The sequence below is a fragment of the Ovis canadensis genome, chromosome 17 (assembly GCF_042477335.2).
Source record: "Ovis canadensis isolate MfBH-ARS-UI-01 breed Bighorn chromosome 17, ARS-UI_OviCan_v2, whole genome shotgun sequence".
Taxonomy (NCBI): Eukaryota; Metazoa; Chordata; class Mammalia; order Artiodactyla; family Bovidae; genus Ovis; species Ovis canadensis.
Genome location: NC_091261.1, coordinates 21,700,313 through 21,727,689, shown reverse-complemented (window position 1 = coordinate 21,727,689; position 27,377 = coordinate 21,700,313). Strand labels below are relative to the sequence as shown.

Below are 27,377 nucleotides of genomic sequence, written 5' to 3'. Positions count from 1 at the left end.
ATAATATAATTACTTTTTCAAATAAAGTATTTTTCTACCTTCAAATAGATTATTCAGCATTCTAGTTTCTTTATAATTATAAAATGCTTTATAAGTTTCTTTTATGATACTTAATGACTACTGATGTGTTTGGCCTAAATTTATCCTATTATGCTACTAAAATGAATGCATCTATTTAAAATGTTTAATGAATCAAATTAATTCAACTTGAAAAAAATGACTTATGAACAAATTTTATCTTGATCAAGTCTATTTTCAGTGTAAATATCACCTCAGAATTTGGGCCTGACCTAGAAAATAAGTTTTTTTTACAATAGCATTTTAAAATTTAAAACAGTTAATTTCTTGAGAACGTATATGTAAATCACATTTTAAAATTTACCAAAGGACTCTTTTCAAAGTCAATTCTGTAGTTAAATATTTTCATTATACAAATAATCACCTCTCATCTACACATACACACATACACACACGAGTTCACTTACGTATTGTGCTGTACAATGAAACAGAGACATTTTCATGGTGGAGCCTAAGGCTTCTCTCTTTTTGAGTCCATGGTATTTTCACACAAAAAATGTCAAAAAAGACAATTGAGAATACCAAATGTATATGCCAAATTTGGGGATCTCCTTTCTTTGATTGTATAAAATGACCAATTCTGGACATGTAACTAAGAAATACTTACGACAATGATATCATATAGCTGGAGTGGATTGAAACATATTGACCTTCTGGAAAAATTTACAATATCAAAAAAGGAATTAATGAGATGATGTGATAGAAAATAAAAAATTAACAATTTTATTCATAATTATGGGTTACAGACTTTTCCTGTCTCCTCACAATTCACTAATAAGAATTCTCTGATAGAAATCTTAAGCATAGAACTTAAGGATAAAACCTTCAAATTCCATTCTATAAATACTAGAAAATAAGTTTAACTGGCAAATTACAATACTCTGCAAAGGGCTCCTCAGTGAAAGTCAATATTCAGATTACGTATAAAGAAAAAAACTATATAAAGATGTATAATTAATGACACCAAAGATTTTAATACTTTGGGAAGCCCTGGAGATGTTACTAGGTGCTATTTGTTTAGTGTCTCCCCAGGCTTAGAGTGACATCGCCAGGACGGCCGTGTGTCTGGGCACTCTTGTGGGTCAGCATTCTCTACTGTCCATTCCATGAAGATGCTTGGTTGACTAGGCTGAATTGTGCTGAGGTGTCCTAATGGTCTTAAATTCACATATGAAGCAACTGGGAACTTGCCCTCAGGTGCTCCCTGCTCTGGTTTCGGCGGTGCTGCTTCCCCAAACCCCTCCACGTACCTTTCCTTTCAGCTGTCTCAGCCCTGGTCAGGTAGTAGTAGAAGTGATCCAGCTTGTCAGGCTGCTCTTCCAGGGGTCTCTGTGCCCAGGACAGGGATCGGACCCTCGCAGCCTCCCTCAGGGCACCCCACTTCTCTGTCAGAGCAAAGAACTCGGTAAAGGACTTATGATAACCATCCCGCAGCATCTCCACACAGACGTTCTTCGTGTACGAGTTCCGGTAACTGGGAATAAGAATCAGAACACTGAACTCGTTATTTTAATCCTTCAAATCGTTTGATTTTTTTGATCCTATAATAATTAAAGGTTGGATCACGCTGCCTTTTTTTTTCTCAGTGAAAGGGCTGAAAGCTATCTTGACCTCAAACACTTATAATTGAACAACTCCAGTTTAATGAAAGATGCCAAGAGCTATCTAAATATAGTAATTTTAGGGAAATTACATTATAAATATATCAGTTCCAGAGCTGAGCTCCCTTTGATAAGGACAAATAAGCTAGCTGACAGGTGTCTCAGTCCATTTGGGCTGATGTAGCAGAGAATGCAGTCCATAGGGTCGCAAAGAGTCAGACACGACTGAGCAACTGAACAGCAGAATACCACTAACTGAGTAGCTTGTGAACAACTGAACTTTATTGCTCACAGTTCTGGAGGCCAGCAGTCTAAGACCAAGGCTCTAGGAAGGTTGCCCCTCCTGGTTCATAGCCTGAACTTTCTAGTTGTGTCCTCATATAATGTAAGAAGCTAGAGCACTCTCTGGAGCCTCTTTTATAAGAGCACTAATCCTATTCATGGAGCTATTTCAAATCCTGAAAGATGATGCTGTGAAAGTGCTGCACTCAATATGCCAGCAAATTTGGAAAACTCAGTAGTGGCCACAGGACTGGAAGGGTCAGTTTTCATTCCAATCCCAAAGAAAGGCAATGCCAAAGAATGCTCAAACTACTGCACAATTGCACTCATCTCACACACTAGTAAAGTAATGCTGAAAATTCTCCAAGCCAGGCTTCAGCAATATGTGAACTTCCAGATGTTCAAGCTGGTTTTAGAAAAGGCAGAGGAACAATAGATCAAATTGCCAACATCCGCTGTATCATGGAAAAAGCAAGAGAGTTCCAGAAAAACATCTATTTCTGCTTTCTTGACTTTGCCAAAACCTTTGACTGTGTGGATCACAACAAACTGTGGAAAATTCTGAAAGAGATGGGAATACCAGACCACCTGACCTGCCTCTTGAGAAACCTATATGCAGGTCAGGAAGCAACAGCTAGAGCTGGACATGAAACAACAGACTGGTTCCAAATAGGAAAAGGAGTACATCAAGGCTGTATATTGTCACCCTGCTATTTAACTTCGATGCAGAGCACACCATGAGAAATGCTGGGCTGGAAGAAGCACAAGCTGGAATCAAGATTGCTGGGAGAAATATCAATACCTCAGATATGCAGATGACACCACCCTTATGGCAGAAAGTGAAGAGGAACTAAAAAGCCTCTTGATGAAAGTGAAAGAGGAGAGTGAAAAATTTGGCCTAAAGCTCAACATTCAGAAAATGAAGATCATGGCATCTGGTCCCATCACTTCATGGGAAATAGATGGGGAAACAGTGGAAACAGTGTCAGACTTTATTTTTGGGGGTTCCAAAATCACTGCAGATGGTGACTGCAGCCATGAAATTAGAACATGCTTACTCCTTGGAAGGAAAGTTATGACCAACCTAGATAGCATATTCAAAAGCAGAGCCATTACTTTGCCAACAAAGGTCCATTTACTCAAGGCTATGGTTTTTCCAGTGGTCATGTATGGATGTGAGAGTTGGACTGTGAAGAAAGCTGAGCGCCAAAGAATTGATGCTTTTGAACTGTGGTGTTGGAGAAGACTCCTGAGAGTCCCTTGGACTGCAAGGAGATCCAACCAGTCCATTCTGAAGGAGATCAGCCCTGGGATTTCTTTGGAAGGAATGATGCTAAAGCTGAAACTCCAGTACTTTGGCCACCTCATGCAAAGAGTTGACTCACTGAAAAAGACTCTGATGCTGGAGGGATTGGGGGCAGGAGGAAAAGGTGATGACAGAGGATGAGATGGCTGGATGGCATCACTGACTCGATGGACGTGAGTCTGAGTGAACTCCGGGAGTTGGTGATGGACAGGGAGGCCTGGCGTGCTGCGATTCATGGGGTCGCAAAGAGTCGGACATGACTGAGCGACTGAACTGACTAACTGAATCCTATTCATGAGTGCCCCATCCTCATGACCTAATCACTTTCTAAAAACCCCATCTACCTACACTTCCAGGGAATGGGATTTCAATATATGAATTTTAGGAACACAACATTCAGACCATAGCAATTGACAATAACCAAAAATACTTAATAAGTTATCCTCCCCCTCAAACAACACAAAAAGCCAGTAAGGCAAACAAAATTTAAATGTGTCTCTGAATATCCAAACAAAGCTCTATTAAGTGGCTTCCCTGTATGATATGAAGGTTCATTCATTCATTCATTTATGCAGAAAGAGTTTATAGATATCTCTTGCTAAATATATTTTAAAAATTATTTTCAGTTAGGATTAAGTTAATGACGTGTTAGATTACTACTTCACTTCTAACAATAATAAATCATATGCAAAGAGATAAAATGACAATTGAAAGTTGTTGTTATTTTTCAGTTGCTCAGTTGTGTCTGACACTTTGCAACCCCATGAACTGCAGCACTGCAGGCTTCCCTGTCCATCACCGTCTCATGGACATGAGACTCATTGAATCAGTGATCCCATCCAATCATCTTGTTCTCTGTTGTCCTCTTTTCCTCCTGCCTGTAATCTTTCCCAGCATCAGGGTCTTTTCTAATGAGTCAGCTCTTTGCATTAGATGGCCAAAGTATTGGAGTTTCAGCTTCATCATCAGTCCTTCCAAAGAATATTCAGGGTTGATTTCCTTTAGGATTGACTGGTCTCATCTCCTTGCAGATCAAATACACTATTCAAACAATTGAATAGTGTGTTTATTTATTCAATCAATAGCTATTGAGTTTCCTATTAAGTGCTAGGCACTGTTCTAGATCAAATAGAGTCAATACCCTTGTGAGGTGTATATTCTAGTGGAAGAACACAACCAACAAATAAGTAAACAAATCATAAATAATTTCAGAGCATGAACATTGTTATATAGGAAATAAAGAGTTATGGAATAATAGCTGTGTGATAGCTATTAATCTATTAAGCAAGTAATCAGAGGCCAAATGACATCACTTTTTACTAATTATTTTACATTTTTAAATAGGGGACAATTAAATATTTAGAACTGACAAGATGTGATATTACTATCAATAAAAATTTCAGTGTGGAGTGGTAACAGTCTAGAATTAAAACCCCTGAGGTTCAGGCCATTTCTTCCTAACTTTTCTGGACTTCACTTCTTCTCATCTGTGAAATATATATATTAATCTTTGCTATACCTATATCACAGGATTCTTCTAAGAACCAAGCAAAAATATGTACGTGAAGATTCTCTGAGAAACATGAAGTCCAGCAACAGACTCACCCTATAGAGTTTAAAAGGCAAACAAAACAGAAATGCCCAGGTGCCACACACCCAGCATTTTTTACTCAGTGGATCAGCTTTGCTCTAGAACTAAATACATACAGTAATAAGGAAGGGAGTAGGAAGAGGGAAGTTAAAAAAAGGGGAGGGCAGAACCCATATTGTGGAGACTTCAGAGCACAGTAAGCAGTTTGGACTCCAAGCTAAGTGTGGAATAGAGTCATAGAAGTATTTGAGTCTGGGAAATGACTCAATGAGATTGTACTCAGTTCAGTTCACTCACTCAGTCGTGTCTGACTCTTTTCGACCCCATGAACTGCAGCACACCAGGCCTCCCTGTCCATCACCAACTCCCGGAGTCCACCCAAACCCATGTCCACTGAGGCGGTGATGCCATCCAACCATCTCATCCTCTGTTGTCCCCTTCTCCTCCTGCCCACAATCCCTCCCAGTATCAGGGTCTTTTCCAAGGAGTCAGTTCTTTACATCTGGTGGCCAAAGTATTGGAGCTTCAGCTTTAGCATCAGTCCTTCCAATAAACACCCAGGACTGATCTCCTTTAGGATGGACTGGTTGGATCTCCTTGCAGTCCAAGGGACTTTCAGGAGTCTTCTCCAACACCACAATTCAAAAGCATCAATTCTTTGGTGCTCAGCTTTCTGCATTGGGTTGGGCAAAAATTATTTTGAGCTTTTCTATAAGCTGCATGGAAAAACTCAAACAAACATTTCAGCCAACCCAATATATTAGAAAAATTACTTGGAAATGGATTCGCAACTGAATTGCAATCCTCCTCAACCTAGTGGCCAATGCAAGGCACCTACTGTTACAGGACTAGTCCATAAGGAGAGTAAGGAAACCACATTCCCAGGTCCACAAGTCAAAGGCCACCATCTTGTCAAAACAATGACCAAAAATATTTGAAATGGAGAAGAGAGAAGCAAGCACAGATTTTTGCTTCTGCCCTCTGGCTGAGAGCGTGGAGAAGGAAAGCGTGAGATGTAAGGTGAATCAGGTTGTGTCTCTCCCTCCCCTCCCCACCGCCCCAACACAGGGCATGGAAAGGCAGCAAAAGTCACTGCAGAGAGCTTCTGATTAGAAGAAAACCCAAACAGCCTGCATGATGTCCCATGGCCCCTGGACTATATGGGTCAAAGACTGTGAATTGTCTGGTGACCTCTGTGTGTGACATCAAAGTTAATGGGAAGAGAGGGCTGGGATGTCTGCCCTCTGTCACTGGCCCTAGCAAGGGCGTGTGTGCTAAAAGGCTGTCGGATGTGCTGCCCACCTGGGACTGAATGGGGACACAGCTGTAACTCTGCGAGTAAGCAGCACTGGGGTGCTCCTGAAAGAGGCAGGTCAGCATATTTCAAGAGCTGACAGAAAAGGATGAATCAAGCGCATCAGTGACAGAGCCCTGGACAGCACCCCAGAGGTTAGGAACCCATTCAGTTCCAAGGAAGAGAAAACCTGGCTCATGGTGCTTTCAAAACTACAAGTTTGTAATGCTCACAGCACGAGATGCCAAAGATAGGCAGCTGTTAACCTTGGTTCCGTGGCCTGGCGAGTTCAAGGCCTGTGCTTCAGGGATTATTTCCTGCCTGTCCCTGGTCACTGGAGGGCTGCCCCAATGCAGACATCAAGTCCACCTTCCAGCCAAGAGGAAATGGGGTAGGCGGGTCACATCAGCTGTGTCTTTCTCTATTACTGGGAATATTTTTATTCCTGCAACTACTATTGGAATTCCACTTTGTTGCCTTGGTGAGAACTGTGTCACATGGCCATCCCTGGCTGCAAAGACTAGAAAAACAAATATCCTGCCTGTTTGGAGGCACACTGTTGCCTCAAATGAAACTGGAATTGGGTTAGTAAAGAGGGGAAATGGATACCAGGCAAGTTTAGAGTCTATCACAAGGTCCTAGATCAAGATCTGGGAGTAAATGCTGACAAACCCCCTCTCCTGAGCTTGCCAGATAAACCTGGGCAGGATACCCAGTAAAATCTGAATATCAGGTAAACCACAAATGGTTTTTTGTATTAGTGTATCCTGAATATTGCATGGGAATACTTATACCGAAAATGGTTTCGGTTTTTTGAAATTTGAAGTGCATGTTGTATTTTTATTTGCTAAACCTAGTAACCCTACTTCTTCCTACCTGGCATCAGTGCTGTGTTCTTGGCATCAGTGTTGCATTGTTTCTATACAGGAACACAGGGTGATGGGAAGGAGTGTAAGAATCTGAATAGCCTGAGAAATCACTGAATTGGACTGACTTTACCTAAGAGGGACGAGGTCGGATTTTTACATTAGGGAGAATCAAGGCTTAGGACCAGGAATTAAAATTTGTTATTAAAAAAAAAAAAGACATTCAACTTGGCATCCTTGAGCTTGTGACTCTGAAATTCACACTAGGTCCAAGAGAATGGCTGGGAGGAGGGTAGAACCGGGAGCAGGGAGAAGAGGCAGGAGACACTGGTGTTCATGGACAGAGTGACCATGGGACTAACTGAAGTTGAGGCAGGGGAACACACAGAAGTAGGTGGATTTGATACATATTCAGGATATGAAAATACTGACTACTTGGTGACTGAGTGGATGTTAGGGTTGATGGAAAGAGAAGAGCTACGATGGCAATAAGATTTTGGGGGTGGGCAGTTGGTAATTTACTAAAGCGTATGCATGTGTGCTAAGCTGCTTCAGTATTGTCCAGCACTTTGTGACCGCATGGGCTGTAGCCCACCAAGCTTCTCTGTCCATGGGGATTCTTCAGGCAAGAATACTGGAGTGGGTTGCCATGCCATCTTCCAGGTCTTCGCAACCCAGGGATCGAGTCCATGCCTCTTATGTCTCCTGCAGGCCGGTTCATTACCCCTCGTGCCACCTGGGAAGCCCAATTTGCTAAAGAGGGGAACACAAAAGGATGACTAGATTTGGGGAAGGGTAACAAGCTTCCCCAAAGTTCAGGTAACTTGAGTTTGAGGAACCTGAAGCGGACATCCAAGAGGTACCCAAAAGATAGTTTGGGGGATGGTGAGGAAGTTTGAGAGGTCAGGGGGCTGGAAATCCAGCCTTGCTTCAAACAAGCACTGACACATAGAGAATAAGTTTATGGTTATCAAAAAGAGAAGGTGGCGGGGGGGGGATAAATTAGGAGTTTGGATTAATAGATACACACTGCTGTGTATAAAACAGATCAGCAACAGGGACCTATTGTGTGGCACAGGGAACTATATTCAACATCTTGTGATAACATAATGAAAAAGGATCTGAAAAAGAATATATATATATATATGTTTGTGTGTATATAAATTATAAATAAAAATTAGGTCATTTATTTAAAACAGTGGTCCCCAACCCTTTTGGCACTAGGGATGATCAGTTTTGTGGAAGACAATTTTTCCATAGACCAGGGGGATACAAGGGATGGGGAATGGCTATAAATACAGATAGAGCTTCGCTTGCTCGTTCACCTGCCGCCCACTTCCTGCTGTGTGGCCCAGTTCCTAACAGGCCACAGACTGGGACTAGTTCCTGGCCCAGGGGTTGGGGATCCCTGATATAAACAGTAGAAACAAACTATCAGGAGGCCATCTCAGTGCTCATCCCAGCCAGGACAGAAAGGCAGAACGTCACTCCTTGAGGGTGCAACATCACTCCTTGAGGGTGCTTGGGCTGGATTTGGTCCGCTCAGCATCTAGCTCCATGTCCGCAGTACTCTGAAGTATTTTTGGAAATGGCACATCGTGTGTCATATTGGTGGGACCTGATTTCAAAGACTCCCTCCCACATTAAGCCACTGGTCTCTCTCCCAGCCTTCTGAATCTTGAAGCAAGAGACACAAAGAGGTAGAAGGTTTTCGGAGTTCAGCCCACCTGGCAGCAACATCCTGACAAGAGTTGAAAGTGGTTCTGGCTACCTAGATCCTTCCAAGTGTCCCATGTCTTTTCCTTTTCTTCTGAGCCAGGTTTTCTCCTAAATTCAGCTAGTTAGCAAATATCTTTCTAATAAAATCATTTCCACTCTACTTAGTCAGACTCTGTCTCTGCGCCTGTGACCAAAGAACGTGAACTGATTCAGAAGGGATCGTCTTGGTACCCAAGACAGCTCCAAACATCCATGATATATAACTGGTATCAATTTTTTAAATTTTTAGTACATTTTTTAAAAAGACCATTCTTTGCAAAAAATATTTCAAACAGAATGTATTTAGAAAGCATACATGACTATTCTGACCTCAACTCAATTTTACACACACATTTGTGTACACATACACGCATACATGTATGACATTCTTAAAGCCTCATTACTAATATTTTAGAACCAGAAAGAGCAATTAATGCTTTACTAAATAGGTTCCTATTTAAACATTCACAGTTAATGCATAACATTGCTTTTAAACAGGATAATTTTTAATTTTTAAAATGAATCTGCTATCTGAAAATACAAATGCATGTCAACTTCTACTATTATATGTGAATTTGTCAGGTTTTACATTTCCTAACAGGCAAAGTTTACTTGATTTACAAAAAGGAATTAAAAAAAATGCAAACAGAAACATAAAGAGAATTCAAATTCCCTATTTTACTTCTTTCATTTGGACATGAAGTTATTAGTCTTTGGTTTTATTTATATATTACAACAAATACTTATCTAAATTAGAATATGCCCTTTTTCAGCATCAGAATAAGAAAAATCTCATTGACCTGAAATCACCCTGATGGATGAAAACTGAGAATTCTGGTAAAATTTCTGGAAAGTTTCAATATTACGGAATTTGAGGAGAGTCCTATTGACAGAAAAGAGGCCATTCATAGAAACAGAAGTTGTGACATTCACTGATATGCTGAACATCTAAAGTCTATATCCTAAGGAAGATCTTTGCCATTGCAGGCACTTAAGGCGTAACCGGGCTAAGGGATGCAGCCGAAGAAAAGTGGTTTTAAAAATGGAATTAAGTGGTCATGCATTTCATATGGGTTTTTATTACTATTTAAATGCATTATTCAATGGAGATTCTAAATATTTTGAATTTACAACAAAATTTCCCTTTATGGGAGGGGGTGGGAGGAAGGCCCAAGAGGGAGGAGATATATGTAAACATACTGCTGATTTGTTTCACTGTTCAGCAGAAACTAGCACAACATTGTAAAGCAATTATACTCCATAAAAAAAGAATCTATATACTGGAAGAAAGTAAACCTGAACAATCCAACACAATTCTATAGCAGCTGAATGTGCGAAGATGCTGGGAAACGGAGAGCTTTCTATTAAAGGGCCACGGAGATATTATATCATTTTTAAATTCTGCCTTAAACCATTTTGAATAGCTACTATTCACAGAGCATGTACTATGTGTCAGACATCATTTCTAAATCACACGATAACTCTAAAAATACGACTTCCATTTTTACAGATAAAGAAACCCTCTTCGGTGAGGTTTTGGCTTGCCCAAAGTCATACATGATAATAACTGGCTGGGGTGGCTTTCATAATCAGGTTTCTCTGATTACAAATTCTGAATTTTTTTCACTTTATCACATTGCCCCTGATTATATCAAATAATGTTAATTTTCTTTTTCTCTTCCCCCTTCACACATTTTTTTTTGTTGTTACCTGTATGGATTGTTGAGAAATTTGACATCATTATACAATTATGATGTGACTCCAGTTAGAAAGCCATTGTCTTTTGGGAGTAACATATACACACTACAATATATAGAATAAACAACAAGGACCTACTCTATAACACAAGGAACTAAGCTCGATAATATGTAATAACCTATATGGGAAAAGACAATGAAACAAAACAAACATATGTATATGTATATACATATGCATGTGTGTGTGCGTGTGAGTTACTTTGCTGTACACCTGAAACTAACACAACACTGTAAATCAAATATACTTCAGTTTAAAAAAAGGAAGAAAGAAAGCCATCTTCTTTATCCGTGTTAATGAATGTTTGTGCTGGATTGGGGTAAAACACGGCTGTCACTTTGTGACTCTTCCAGAGAGAGAATCCCTTTCCTTCAAACAAGGCAGCAGACAATCAGTAGCATCCAGGCAAAGCAAACTGAATAGATGTGATCCCCACACAGAGATGTAAAGTCTAACCGGGTAACACTGACAAACACATAAGACAAACGTATAAAAGGATGAAACTGGATGAGTATGAAAAACACAAATGAGCAGAATGCCAATTTATCGTCTTCACTTTGTACTTACAAGTATTCATACTAGCCATTAGATAGATTTTCAAAATTAAAATGCATTATCAACTATTCTATGATTAATGTAATTCAACATTTTCATAAGTCAAACTGAAATACTGAACCAAGGTGACGCTTCACATTCAGTAAAATATTTCAAAAGCAGTTCAATAAACTCAATACTCTTCACATTCAGTAAAATATTTCAAAAGCAGTTCAATAAACTCAATACAAGATCATAAAATTTTTACTTAATATGACAAAGATAAACTCAAAAGATATATTATATCTAATCAAAAGGCAGTATAATACTTTTATTCCACTAAGTTAATATTTATAAGTCACTATTGGGTTATCTATGTGTCAGTAATAACAGTCTTAAATTTGTATTGTAGGGATAAATGTTATTAGAATCACCTACGGGATAATTACATTGACTCAAATTAATACTTAAATAGCTTCAGTTAATATAATTTCTGTGGAATAAAGTGAGTCACCAATCTTGCCCATACTTTTCAGTGAAGGTAGATATTATGTATAATTAGAAGGAGGAACAAATCTGTTTCTTGACTCACACACACACACTGATAAGAATCATATGTTATACAGGCATGTTTTATAGGTTTTTTTGTGTGTGAAAAGGATACTTATTTCTAAAATGCTAAAACAAGGATATAGCATTTCTTTAGTCATGTAAATATATAAAGACAGAGGAGGTAGAAAGAAAAAATTATGTTTGAAATGATTTTAGTTTAAAAGCATACAGAATGCTTTTACAATGAAAACTGACAGCATTTTTCTTAATACTGCACATGCAGGATTTTAACAATTATTAGAGTTGAGTAATATGGATTACAAATATATGACTCACTCATATATGATTTTTCACAATAAACTATTGGAGTTGAGAATTTTTTTAGGACTTCTAATTTATTTTCTATGTACTTCAAAATACAGCAAGAGAAAAAGTTTCAATATAAAAAAAGACTCTTTCAAATTTCAAGGATTTCCAATGAGTTGACTGGTCTCTGGGGGCATCTACTGGAAATTTTGCAAACTGCAGTCATGTCATGTAAATTTGATAACTTTCATTATCCATTTTAATACAGATATTACTTTAATTGATATGCAAATAAGGTGACACTCAAAGAAGATAAATGTAAAGTTATGCATGGCATTCTATCTCATCCATCTGGTAACAGCAAAACATGTAGCTGTCTATGGGATCAGTTAACAAATACTCAACTGTTAAAAATGTAAATAGGGCAGGTGGCATATCACACATTCACGGTTTTCAAACCATTCCATTTTTAAGCTTTGAAAAACTAAAAACATATTCTAGAGAGAAACATACTTATTAAGGCATTTTTATTAATCCAAATTAAATGTATGTTAAGGACACTTTTAAAATTATGATGATTTCTCTAAAACATATTCATTTTCTGTCTCCATATATCCACTAATCACAAACAACCTGGTAATCACTGCTTATATTCTATACAACTTAATTTGACTGTATTAATACATATGTTACTGTCTCAAAAAGTAGAATTTGTTATGCTTAGAACAAAAGAATCTATTGTTATAATTAATATTACAATTATTCTTAGTTATAAATATTATTATTAATTTCCCCTACATATTTTTGGAGAACTTCTTTAAGGAAAATGAACATATGATGAACATAATATAATCACTTCAGCTTATGTATACCTTTAACATATATTTAAAATAAGCCAAATAACTCATAATATAATTACAGCTGTGACTAATCTTGCAATAGGAATTCTAACATCACAGCCATTAAACAATCTTGGTTTTCTTTGTAAAATAGATTGGTTGTATTTAAGAGAAAAATTTTAAAATAATTATGAAAGTATATCTATTGTGCTATACTTAATTGGACTATAATACATTTTTATTGCTATAATTTTATATAAAGACTGAAAAATATTTAACATTTTGGCTTCATTCCAAAGAAATATCACTAATGCAGGTATAAGTTTATAGTTTCTGGAAATTTCACTAGAATTATTAGTCAAATAAATGTGTTATCATCTTTAATTGTATAAATTGAAAAAACTAATCACCATAAAATGTTAGTAAAAGTCAGAATATAAGTTATTAATATAGCAGGACTTTTGTTTCAGTTCAGATTTTGATTCATTTTATAGCTGGCGGTACTTGATAATTGAAAAAAATAAATTCCAACCTCAAAGGTTATGGAACAGATTTTTTTGTGATTTTCTAAACAATTCTATTTGCTAAACTGAATCTTTAGAGGAAACTGTTACAAACACAAGTTTTGCTTGGATTTTTGGAAAATACAAATTTTCATCTATTAATAATCAAAGTTAGCACAGTTGGATTTTCAACATTTTAAAAGTATATGCACATTGAAAAATTCCATTTGGAAAAAAAACTACTTAACCTAAGTTGAACCTTTAATTCTTTTTTAAAAAATGTAATAATAATAGTCAATGGGACTATTACTAATATAATTCTTTCAACAAAAAATAAAATATCAAAAAATTTGATCAGCAAAGAATTCTGTCAACAATAGCATAGTAAGAATTCACTTCGACATGAGTGATTTTTATTTTAGGATATATGGACTCTTTGTGAAGAGTGGAACAAAGATGATTTCTCAGTTTCAGTTATGTCACAGCCGGTATTTAGCACAAAAGGCAGTAACTTTTGTGAGATCAATAAATGTTAAACAGTATTTTTGATGATGAGTATTACCCGTTAGCAGAGGAAAACTGGTTTTTCAGCAAACAGTACCGAGTGCAATCCTTAAAATGACTTTAAATGATTTCCTTAATAATATAAAGGTATTTTTTATGTGTATACTCTGTAAGAATGATTTACTCAAATGATTTCCATTCAATCAAATATTTGAAGTACAGAGATTTTCATCAATCAGGAAGGAATAAACTATTCATCAATCAATCAATATAAAATATCACTAAAATATTTATACATGTACCTGTCACACACATTTTCTTTACCGAAAGATTTCCTTTACCGGAAAAAAAATCTAAAACCTACCATTTTTAAAGTGTTTCCTTAGCAGTTCAGTGAAAAAACACCCGAAGAAACTGCCTTATGTGAGACTAATCACACACGTAATCTTTATACGTGGTTTTATTATTTACAAACCCCTTTAAGAAATTCAGACTTTTTAATGAAACAATGTTTTAAGCCAAAGATCAAACAAGGAAAGATATAAATGAAGGTCATTGTTTAACAAGAATTTTCAGGGAAAATATTTCCAACCCAGAAATATCACACTTGAATCCAAACACCCTGGCTAACGGAGAGGAAATCATTCCAAAATCTTGTTTTTTCAGTTTACATTGTAACTTTCCACTACAGGAAAACATAATTTTATACCCAGTTTATACTGATTATATTGTTATTTATCCAATTAAATATAGGCTTAAAATCAAACCCTAAAAATAATCGTAGCTTTTGTATTAAGTTATAATGATAAAAAATCTGAATAAGTAATATAATCCTGTCAGATTCTACATCCTATTATAATGGCAATAAGAAAAAGAGGAGAAAAGGAAAAATTAAGCTTCATGCTACAAACAATGGACTATACACATGTGTAAACACGGCACGCTAGTTCAACTCCATATTTGTGTCTAAATTAATATTTGTAATTTTTAAATTAATATAAAAATCCATACAAGAGTCACTTTGTTTTTTTTTAAAACAATTCTGTAATTGCACTTCAAATTTTGTGAAATTCTATTATTTAGGAAATTTTGTCACAGATAATATCACTTAAAACTTTTCTTTGAATTATTCATCTTCATATCTTTATAAATAAAAGAACTATCAATTCTCCACATATATTGAGGGAAACAATCAAACTTTAATAAAGATGGAAAGCTGGAGAATATAAAGACAAAACTTAGTAAAAACAACAAGTTGCATTAAAAAGAAAACTTCATCTCACTTTGTTTTTTTTTTTAACTAAAGTATGTCATGCATTTTATCTTTGCAAGAGTTTGACGAGTTTTGCAAGTAAAATTCTGTTTCCTCTACACTTGCTAATAGTCATGAGAATCTGTAGTTTGCACCTTCCCATTAAAAATGTATTGTATTTTTTTGAAATTATTCACCCCGCCTTTTATCCAGATCATGTCTTTGAAAGGAGGAAGTAGATAATAAATGGAATAATTCATGATTTCCCATTAAATATGAAACTTTCTTTTGCAGAGTTTAGAAAATGAAGTTCTACATAATGTACAAAAGTTGATTAGAACTTTTTTAACCTTTTCAAGAAAAACCTTTCACATTAAACAACTGCATGAGGAGGTTTCTTTGGGAAAAGTAAACCAATCAATTCCTTATACCTGTGACTTTATCATAATATATTCTAATGTTGTTCCTTCCAAACATATATCCCTTTATAATGTATAAATAGCTATTAAAATGATAGCAAGAAAACAGTGTACATTGGCCTATAAATATGACAAGTATCTAAAAGAAAAATATAACATGTTTAAATTACAAAGGGAAAATTACATGAATTAGAAATGAAAACAAAACATTATCTGTGCTCTTTTCAGCAATGTAATCGCATTAGGATAGCGTGAGGATAAATAACAAAACCTGTATTTCGACTTCTCTTACTATGACATTTCTTCTCGTGAGTTAATATTTTGTCATGAGAAAAAAAAAATAGCTTAAAAAAACTTTTCCTTGCAAACTATCCATTGGGCTCTGTTAACTACATTCTTTTTCTTTTGTCTTTTTTTTTTTCCAGACAAAAAATAAATGATTTTTAGGCTCATTCCAGCGCTATCATTCTTTTTTTCTTGAATAAGAAATCTAGAGTAAATTTAACTGAGGAGAAATGTTAAGTTCTGATTATTTTAGAGCAGCTGGCGACCTCATTATATCTTCAAAATTTTTTTTTGTGGAGTAATTTTTTTTCAATAAATATATTTCAATTTCCCCATATCAAAAAATAAATTAAGAATATATTTTTTCCTTTCAAACTTGAATGCTTAAAAGATAACTTCCATGCTGTAAGTCCTATGAAGAAACCTTTCAGACTGTGGGCTCTTTAACTACTGTTGCAAAGGGTTGTGTATTACAGATACAAACAGTGAAGCCAGGATTTCTTACAAGCTGTACATTCACAGTGGTTAAACTTCCAGAATATATTTTTCATTTTATGCTTAGTAAAAACTGAATTAATAAAAATAAAAAATCAACTGATCATTTTGAAGCTTTGGTCAGACAACATCTATATATAAATATCTTATTTTCCGGTATGTTTCATTCATTTTATTGCAGCTATTTCCAACATTTAGAAAATTCCTACTTGTAACTAACAGCTTAGGGTATATCAAATCAAATATAGACATCATAAAGAATATTGGAAGAACAAAAGGAAGTATTTGTGAGAAAATAAAATAGCCTTGAATTCAAACTTTTAAAAAATTATCCAAGTTAGACATAAAGTAGGGATTACAACTTCCTTAAGACAGAGAGCAACATGCAATCTGTTCCTTTTGTATTTTTACATAATAGAGCAAATTCCAACAAAAATAAAGCTTATATAACATTATTTGTATCAAATAAAATAGAATTTGGGCAAAAAAGATGAAATAGGCATACAAATATCAGAGATTAATAAAAAGATTATTTTACTGGGAAATATGGCAGCTACAAATAATACTCCTAATAACAATAACTTCAAAATATGTAAAATCAGCCAAAAAAGGCATTTTTTTCCAGAAAATTATAAAAATAGAGGGGAAAATATTTGACTAACAATTGTCTAACTTGATTGAAATAATACGCTCAATCTAATAATTAGATTCTGACTGCTTTCTATCCAAGAATTACTACCAAATAGAGAATATATATTTACTTTTCAGACATACATGGCATATTTATAAAAAATTAATCATGTACTGGCCACACTAAACATTTCATAAACTGATATCACACATGGCACATTTACTGAGCACAAATATATATTCAGTCCCCAATCCTGCATTCTCCCTTGCAAAAAAAAAAAATAAAGCCACAAGGAAAAACTATACACTGCAAATGTATAAATATATTTCTAATTTATTCATGGCCAAAAGGGGAAATCACTGTAGAAATTTTCATATATTTAGAACTGAAAGAAAAAAATATTAAACCTTGGGGGAAGAAACCATCATGGTATTTGAAAAGAAATTTATAATTAAGTGCATTTGTTAGGAAATAAGAGTAACATTAGTTAAGAAGCTGGCTTTCAGCTCAGGATCCTAGGAAAAAATTTCTAATACAATAACAATGTCATGAAGTCAAATAAAAGACAGGGAGGGAAGTATTAAAGGCAAATGTATAAATTAGTAAAACAGAAAAAAAATGTGATCCATGAAACAAAAAAAACTTTGATTATGTGACAAGACAAATTTTGCAACCACTTTATAATCAACAAAAGCAGAAGTCATCAAAGTATCACGAAGTAAATAGATAATATATTTTCTAATATTGGTAACTGCTAATTTTTTGTATAGCAAAAGAAAATTATTGTTCAATATTATCATAATTTAGATACAAAATTCCCCCAATAATACTCCCTCATCAAAAAGATCTCATAGCAAACTAAAACTATAATGAATAAGTAGGGTTTATCCCAGAGTTCTAAGAATGGTTCAAAATTAGAAACTCTCTTAACTTTATGATAATCTCAGTAGATGCTAGAAAATTATTTAGTAAAGTTCAAAACTCATTCATGATTAAGAAAAGTGGAAACTAAAAAATGAATTCTTTATCTTGGTAATATGTGTCTATTACAAACCTATAGCATAAAGTTCCTGTTTTGTGATACATTAGAATCATTTCCATTAGAGTTAGGGATTTGAAAAAACGACTGGTGTCATTCCTATTATTTAACACCATGTAGTGTTAACTGGATGTTCTTGCTGACGTGGAACTCAATATTTTAATGATACCAAGTCTCCTAAAATAACATGTAAAATCAAGGCAATCCTAATAAAAACCTCAATGATATTTCCTGACTCTTGGCAAGATAATTCTAAAATCCATATAAAATGGTTAATGTTCAAGAAAAACCTGATCACTTGGAACGAAGAAGGAGACTGTGTCAGATATAAAATATATTTAAACTATATAAATAAAATAAGTTGTGGCACTGATACGAGAAAAGACAAGTCAGGGGAACAGAACATGTATGTACATGTGTATGTATACACACATCAAAATTAGTATTTAATAGAAATGACATTTCAATTCTTGGGGACAACTGATCTATTTGCAAATTTTGTTGGGTTTATTTTTTTATACATTAATATTTCTATACATTATTTTTATATAATATAGATGATAGTATACATTATACTACCTTTCTGCATTTAATAGAATATTTAAATAATACACTTTAATCTCAATTTCCCAATCATTTTCCTAACCTTAATATGTGTGATATATTATATATTAAACCATTATAACTAAGAACTTTCAGGTGCTTAATCACATCAGTTTAAAGCAACTTTGTAGACATTTACTTTGAGCTTCTGAGTTAGGGACTTTTTTTTCTTAGACCCCATAACTCTCTCTTGAGTTCTCTTTTCTTCCCCCTTGCTGCTGTTGCTGTTGTTTAGTCACTAGTCATGTCCAACTCTTTTGTGACACCATGGACTGCAGCCCTCCAGGCTCCTCTGTCAATGGGATTTGCCAGGCAAGAACACAGGAGTGGGTTCCCATTTCCTTCTCCAGGAGATTTTCCCAACGCAGGTATAAAATCCATGTCTCTTGCATTAGCAGGCGGATTCCTTACCACTGAGCCACCAGGAAATCCCCTTCATTCCCCTAGCAGTCCCTAAGCTTTTTGGCACCACGGACTGGTTTCATCCAGGTAATTTTCCATGGATGAGAGGGTTATGGTTTTGGGATGATTCAAGTACAGTACATTTGTGGTGTACTTTACTTCTGTATTATTATATTGTGATATAAAATATGAAATAATTATACAACTCACCATCACTTGCCACTCACTTCTATGGTTTTGATATGAGTCTGCAAGCAATTGATTTATTATGGTCTCTGTGCAGTCAAAGGTCTCTGCCAATCTGTATTTGCTGCTGCTCTCCAGCACTATCACCACCCCAGCTCCCCTTCAGATCATCAGGCATTAGGTTCTCACAAGGAGCATGCAACCTAGACCCCCTGCATGTACAGTTCACAATAGGGTTCTTGTTTCTATAATGTCACCACTAACGTCACCACTAATCCGACAGGAGGCGGAGCTCAGGTAGTAACCGGAGCGATGGGGAGGGGCTGCAAATACATTTAAATGAGGCTTCGCTCAATCCACTGCGGCTCACCTCCTGCTGTGCAGCCCAGTTCCTAAGGGGCCACAGACCAGTACTGGTCCATGGGGTTGGGGGCCTCTGCCCTAGACTCTGCAGTGACCATCTGGAGCAGGGACAAAGTATCCAAAAACACTGCGTAGGAAAAGATGCTTACCAATTCTCATACTATCTGAAACGATTCTTGTTTTGCCCTCAGTTTTGATTAATAGTTTACCTGGGTACAGAATCCTAAGTTAAAATAATTATTCTGCATAAGATATCTATTCTTTTTTTTCTAGAACCAAGTGTTATTACTGACAATTGTGATGGTTGTCTGATCTTTATTTCTTGATGACAACCATTCCTCCAAACCCTGAAAGCTTCTAGTATCCTCTTTATACTTAGTATTCTAAAATTTCATAAAGATATATCCAAGTGGGTTTTTTCTTTTTTTCTTTTTCTTTTTTTTGGTTATTTAATTTCTGGGTTTTTTTGGTAGTCACAGTCCAAAGATCTGTAGGGTTTTTTTTTCCAATCTAAGATTTCTATGTCTACAAATCTATCCACATCTCTATCTATGTAGTTATTATTTTCCATTCTCTCCATTTTCTCTTCTCTATTTCTCTTGGATAAATATCCTCCACCCAGACTATGTTCTGTAGCTCAAGCCTTCTGAAATATTTCTATATCTTTTGTGTTTTTATTCTGCATGTTAAGAGCTAACCTTATCTTTCTCTTCCATCCTTTCTTTGAGTTTTAAAAAAATATTTCAGCAACTTTTAAAGAATTTTTTTTCTCTGATTTCACAGCATCAAGTTATATTGAAAGGATGTAAGATTATCTATAATGTCTGTAAGGAAAGAAATGGGAAATCTCCTAAAGTAGTTCTTTTTCTCTACAGGAACTTTGTTTCAGCTCATGTTGAATGTTCTCTTTGTTAATCTTTTACTCTTTTTTGCAATATTTTTTCAAATAATCAGAAGTTATTTGTCTATTCAAAATAATAAAGTTCTAGATTTCTTAACACGGGTAGTGTGTTTGGTTTTCCTCTGTTTGTAGGCTTCATCCTGAGGTAAATGGTTCAGGAGAGCATGAGCTGGCTGTTCCTTGCACTGATGCCAAAACGAAAGGACTTTGCATGGCACACCAGCTTCCCTAGCAGGAGCTCAGACCAACTGTTATCTTTTTCAAAGATTTTTTTGCATCAACATTCATGAGAAATATTATCACTCTATTTTTTTTAATGTAATGGCTTTTAATGGTATTGGCATCAGGGTTTTCTGATCTCATAGAATGAGTTGAGAAGCATTTTCTCTTTTATTTTCTTGAAGAGTTTGGGCCAAATTGATGGGTTTTTTTATTTTTTGTTTTTCTTAAATGTTAGAATTCACAGTAAAGCCAAATGGGCCTGGAATTTTCTTTGCAGAAAGTTTTTAAACTATTAATTCAATATGTTTAGTGAATCCATTGTCATATCTATTTCTGTTTAAGTGAACTTTGGCAGTGTCTCAAGAAAGTTAGTGGAGAAGGCAATGGCAACCCACTCCAGTACTCTTGACTGGAAAATCCCATGGGTGGAGGAGCCTGGTAGGCTGCAGTCCATGGGGTTGCTAAGAGTTGGACACTACTGAGCGACTTCACTTTCACTTTTCACTTTCATGCATTGGAGAAGGAAATGGCAACCCACTCCAGTGTTCTTGCCTGGAGAATCCCTGGGACAGAGGAGCCTAGTGGGCTGCCGTCTACAGGGTCACACAGAGTCAGACACACTGAAAGAAAGTTAACCATTTCTATAAGTTGTTGAGTTTATCAGTATATAGTTTATTTCCTAATGATCATTTTAATATTCATGTAATCTGTAGTGATGTATCCCCTCTTTCATTTCTGAAACTGGTAAACTGTGTCTTTTTTTCTCTAATCATTATGACTATAGATTTATCAACTTTATTGCTCTTTTCAAAGAAGCAGTTTTTAGTTTCGTCAATTTTCTCTACTGTTTTCTGTATTCTGCCTCCATTTTACTACTCTTTTTTCTATAATTTCAATTTTTTTCTAGTTTTTTTTAATGAAAACTTAGGGCAATAACTTTAGATATTTCTATTTTTCTAATATGAACATTTTAATACTATAAACATCCCTTTAAGCTCTGCTTTAGCTGAAAATTTTGATATGTCATTTTAAAAAAATTCAGTTCAAAGGATTTTTAAATGCTTTGATTTCTTCTTTGATCCATGGTTTATTCAGAAATACACTGTCTAGTTTCTAAATTTGTGGGGATCTTTCAGAGATCTTCCTGCTGTTATTTCTAATTCCATTGTTGTAAGAGAAAATTTTTAGGATTTAAACCTTTTTAAGTATATCAAAATTTGTTTTATGGCTCAGAATATCATCACTTCTGAAAAACGTTCCATGTGTACTTGAAAATAACATGTTTTCTGCTACTGCTTGGTGGAATGTATGTAAATGCTAATTAAGTTTATCAATGGTATTTTTCAGCTCCTCAATATTCTGCTGATTTTTAATCAATCATTGAAAGAGTGGTGTTAAAATCTTCAACTATAATTGTGGACTTATCTGTTTTTCCTTTTCTTTCCATCAGCCTTTCGAAGTTCTGTCATAGGAACACAAGCACATTTATGATTATATCTTCTTGATGAATCTACAGAGAGGCCTGCCATGAGCTTTCCATGGAGTCGCAAAGAGTTGGACATGACTGGGCGACTGAACAACTTCTTGATGAACCAACTTCTTTTATCATTATTATCTCTGGTAATTTTCAAACTGCTCTCTTAAAATAGATTTCTGAAAATCTGGGTAATTCTCAGTTTTCTTTTCTTTCTCATCATGTTAAGAATTTTCTGTCTTTTGGACTTTTGTGCCATCCTTTCAAACATAGGAAGGATGTTTATTTAGCCATCCATCTTGATCTTGAAGTGGGAAAAAAAACAAAACACTAAGTTTAACTCTCAAGACAATTCCCTTATTCAGTAATGTATTTCTCTGGTTATTGGGCTGCAGGATAAGGAATTGTTTCAGACAAGCTTAAGGAGATTTTATGGACATACGAGCCTGGGTTGTAGAATAACTGGGTCCTTATGAGATGACCCTAGAGGGAGGTTCTCGATCCGTAATAGCACTGGCTGTTCAGGAGGAGTCTAGAAATCTGATCTCTAACATATGCCTGATTCATTTTCTTTCTAGCTTACTCACTCTTTCCTCTCTATGAATTATCTTTTCTATCTTACCGTTTGTACTTCTTTATAGCATTAGACTGCCTCGGTCAAACTACTTAACCTCTCCATGCCTTGGTCTCTGAGAGCAGTAACAACCCTTCACAGGTTTATTGTGAAGTTCTCTTAAAACACAGAGCAGCACACAGTATTAATTTAATCTGTCTTATGGATTACTATCTTCCCTGGTGGCCCAGATGGTAAAGCATCTGTCTGCAATGCGGGAGACCTCGGGTTTGATCCCTGGGTTGGGAAGATACCCTGGAGAAGGAAATGGCAACCCACTCCGGTACTCTTGCCTAGAAAATCCCATGGACAGAGGAGCCTGGTAGGTTATGGTCCATGGGGTGGCAAAGAGTCGGACGCGACTGAGCGACTTCACTTTCCTTTCCTTTCCTTAAAACCTAGCTAGGAGATGTAATATTTACGACAAGCTGTCCATACACCCATTTCATTAGGTGTGCAAAACTTTATTACATTGCTCCATTTGTCTTATATAAGGTCATGTGATAACCTTCTTTTGGAATTTTAGCAGGAAAAAGTTTTTCTCTTTTGAAGAACAGATATGCTTCTTTTCATCAGATAATGAGAACTCTGCAGTCCATCATATCTCCCTTTTGCCCAGTCTGAACAGAAATTCAGAATTAAATTTAATTTTTCCAGAGGAACTATATTAACTCTAGTGGGGAGCATATTTACATACTTCTCCCATACTAGCCTTTCATTTACTGTATATATCTGACAGCTATGTAAAATAAAACACCAAGTTTCTTCAATCCTCTCTAGATAGGAAGTTAGCAAGAAATAAAGCATTATCCTATGTAAGTCAAGTCTTAAAGAAGAATGAAAAACTGCTTTCAAAGAACTTTGAGTCTAGAGCAGAGTCCTCTCCATATGGCAATTCACGGCAAGAAAGACATTTTACATTGCAGTTCAGTAAATGTACATGTATATTTCACACATATAGGTACGTTATATGAAACAAAATTTAAAAGCACTAATACTCAAAATGTTCTGATTGTTTTATAAATATTAACTCAATTAATCTTCATAACCATTTCATGAGCCTGGTCCGATAATCATCTGTATTTTTTTCAGATGAGAACACTGAGGCACAGAAATGTTAAGTTACTTGGTCAAAGATGATCAGTTACCTTGTTAGTAAGTGTAAAGCTGGGGTTTGGAGTCCTGAGAGTCTGTTTTCAGAACCCACACCCTATTTCATTACATCTGGCAGAATCTCTCTATGAAAGGCACCCTTTTCTAATTCTATTCTACTATACTCTCTTTCATATTTTAAATGCTGGTTGAAAAGAGGTGGACATGACTGAAGCGACTTAGCACTTAGTGCATGCACACACATGATCGCCAAACTGATGGGTCATAATCACTATCCACTAGTGGACCACAATATTTTATTTTTAATGAAGAAGGAAAAAAAATCCACAAGTACATGGTTATCAATGGCTACGAAGAAAATTCAAGAAGGCACTCTGAACCCTACCATGTGAATGAGGATGGATCAAAGGAGCCCTCACAGAGCAAGAACAGTTAAGTTGAGGCTGGTAGAGAAGTTTAACAAGTACCCAAGGCTTGGGAGAAGGAGCAGGCATTTCAGGCAGAGGACATGTGCAAAGGAGTAAAAGATCCCCATTCATCAACTGCCCCAACACCCGTGAGCCAAGCACCATATGAGTACTGAGGATGCAGATGTGAGCATAGTTGCCATCATTCCATATGTACCACAAATACACACTATATATATTTATAAACATATTTCTAAACACATACTTCCCAGCTCAGAGTATTTAAAATGATTTTAGACTCATCCCAGTACAAATTCTGAAAGTTTCCAAATAATCTAATTAAAATAATCAAGGAAAAATATCCTCTACAAATGTGTACATTTAATTAAATAGACCAAAATATGCACTGTTTCATTGCCAAGGCAAGCCATACAATATCACAGTAATCCAAGTCTATGAGCCAACCACTAATGCTGAAGAAGCTGAAGTCGAACGGTTCTATGTAGACCTAAATGACCTTCTAGAACAACCACCAAAAAAAGATGTCCTTCTCATCACAGGGGACTGGAATGCAAAAGTAGGAAGTCAAGAGATACCTGGAATAGCAGGCAAGTTTGGCCTTGGTGATCAAAATGAAGCAGGGCGAAGGCAAACAGAGTTTTGCCAAGAGAATGCATTGGTCATGGCAAACACCCTCTTCCAAAAACACAAGAGATGACCCTATACATGGACATCACCAGATGGTCAATACTGAAATCAGACTGATTATATTCTTTGCAGCCAAGGATGGAGAAGCTTAATACAGCCAGTAAAAACAAGACCAGGAGCTGACTGTGGCTCAGATCATGAACTCCTTATTGCAAAATTCAGACTTAAATTGAAGAACCTAGGGAAAACCACTTTGGCCATTCAGATAAGACCTAAATCAAATCCCTTACAATTATACAATGGAAGTGACAAATAGATTCAAAGGATTAGATCTGATAGACAGAGTGCCTGAAGAACTATGGATGGAGGTTCATAACACTGTCCACAGGAGGCAGTGATCAAAACCATGCCCAAGAAAAAGAAATGCAAAAAAGCAAAATAGTTGTCTAAGGAAGCCTTACAAATAGCTGAGCAAAGAAAAGAAGCATAACAGAAAAGGAAAGATATACCCTTCTGAATGCAGAGTTCCAAAGAACAGAAAGGAGAGATAAGAAAGCCTTCCTCAGTGATCAATGCAAAGAAATCAAGGAAAACAACAGAATGGGAAAGACTAGATATCTCTTCAAGAACATTAGAGATACCAAGGGAACATTCCATGCAAAGATAGGCACAATAAAGGACAGAAATGGTATGGACCTAATAGAAGCAGAAGATATTTTAAAAAGGTGGCAAGAACACACAGAACTGTACAAAAAGATCTTAATGATCCAGATAACCATGATGGTATGATCACTCACCTAGAGCCAGACATCCTGGAGTGCAAAGTCAAGTGGGCCTCAGGAAGCATCTGTATGAACAAAGCTAGTGGAGGTGATAGAATTTCGGCTGAGCTATGTCAAATCCTAAAAGATGATGCTGTGAAAGTGCTGCACTCAATACACCAGCAAATTTGGAAAACTCAGCAGTCGCCAGAGGACTGGAAAAGGTCAGTTTCATTCCAGTCGCAAAGAAAGGCAATGCCAAAGAATGTTCAAACTACTGCACAATGGTACTCATTTCACACGCTAGCAAAGTAATCCTCAAAATCCTTTAGGCTTTAACAATACATGAACTAAGAATACCCAGACATACAAGCTGGATTTAGAAAACGCAGAGGAACCAGAGATCAAATTGCCAAAATCCGCTGGATCATAAAAAAAGCAAAGGAATTTCATATAAACATCTACTTCTGCTTCTTTGATTACACTACATCTACTTCTGCTTCACTGACTACACACTTGATCCACTTAACTATATGGATCACAAGAAACATGGAAAATTATTCAGTTCCGTTCAGTTCAGTTGCTCAGTCATGTCCGACTCTTTGCAACCCTATAAACTGCAGCACGCCGGGCCTCCCTGTCCATCACCAACTCCCGGAGTTCACTCAAACTCACGTCCATCAAGTCAGTGATGCCATCCAGCCATCTCATCCTCTGTCGTCCCCTTCTCTTCCTGCCCCCAATCCCTCCCAGCATCAGGGTCTTTTCCAATGAGTCAACTCTTCGCATGAGGTGGCCAAAGTACTGGAGTTTCAGCTTTAGCATCATTCCTTCCAAAGAACACCGAGGCCTGATCGCCTTTAGGATGGACTGGTTGGATCTCCTTGCAGTCCAAGGGATTCTCAAGAGTCTTCTCCAACACCACAGTTCAAAAGCATCAGTTCTTCGGTGCTCAGCTTTCTTCACAGTCCAACTCTCACTACTGGAAAAACCATAGCCTTGACTAGACGGACCTTTGTTGGCAAAGTAATGTCTCTGCTTTTGAATATGCTTTCTAGGTTGGTCATAAAGAGAGGGAAATACTAGACCACCTTACCTGCCTCCTGAGAAACCTGTATGTAGGTTAAGGTGCAACACTTAGAACCAGTCATGGAACAATGGACTGGTTCAAAATTGGGAAAGGAGTATGTCAGGGCTGTATATTGTCACCCTGTTTATTTAACTTATATGCAGCATGCTGCTGCTGCTAAGTCGCTTCAGTGGTGTTTGACTCTGTGTGACCCCATAGACGGCAGCCCGCCAGGCTCCCCCGTCCCTGAGATTCTCTAGGCAAGAATACTGGAGTGGGTTGCCATTTCCTTCTCCAATGCATGAAATGAAAAGTGAAAGTGAAATCGCTCAGTCGTGTCTGACTCTTAGTGACCCCATGGACTGCAGCCCACCAGGCTCCTCCATCCATGGGATTTTCCAGGCAAGAGTACTGCAGTGGGGTGCCATTGCTTTCTCCATATATGCAGCATACATCATGTGAAATGCTGGGCTGGATGAATCTCAAGCTGGAATCAAGACTTCTGGGAAAAATATCAATAACCTCAGATATGCAAATGATACCACTCTAATGGAAGAAAGTAAAGAGGAACTAAAGGGCCTCTTGTTGAAGGTGAAAGAGAAAAGTGAAAAGCTGGCTTAAAACTCAACATTCAAAAAACTAAGATCATGGCATCCAGTCCCATCACCTTGTGGCAAATACATAGGGAAAAAATGGCAATAGTGACAGACTTTATTTTCTTGAAC

At 36.3% G+C, this 27,377-nt stretch overlaps 1 protein-coding gene across 1 annotated transcript in view; it reads right to left on the bottom strand.

Annotated features, from left to right (window-relative positions):
* TTC29 (tetratricopeptide repeat domain 29) overlaps window positions 1–27,377 on the bottom strand; it is a 260,760-nt gene that overhangs the window by 215,158 nt on the left and 18,225 nt on the right. Inside the window, exon 5 of the mRNA XM_069558624.1 lies at window positions 1,329–1,552. Coding sequence (XP_069414725.1) covers window positions 1,329–1,552 — 224 coding nt within the window. The remainder of the gene's footprint in view (window positions 1–1,328; window positions 1,553–27,377) is intronic.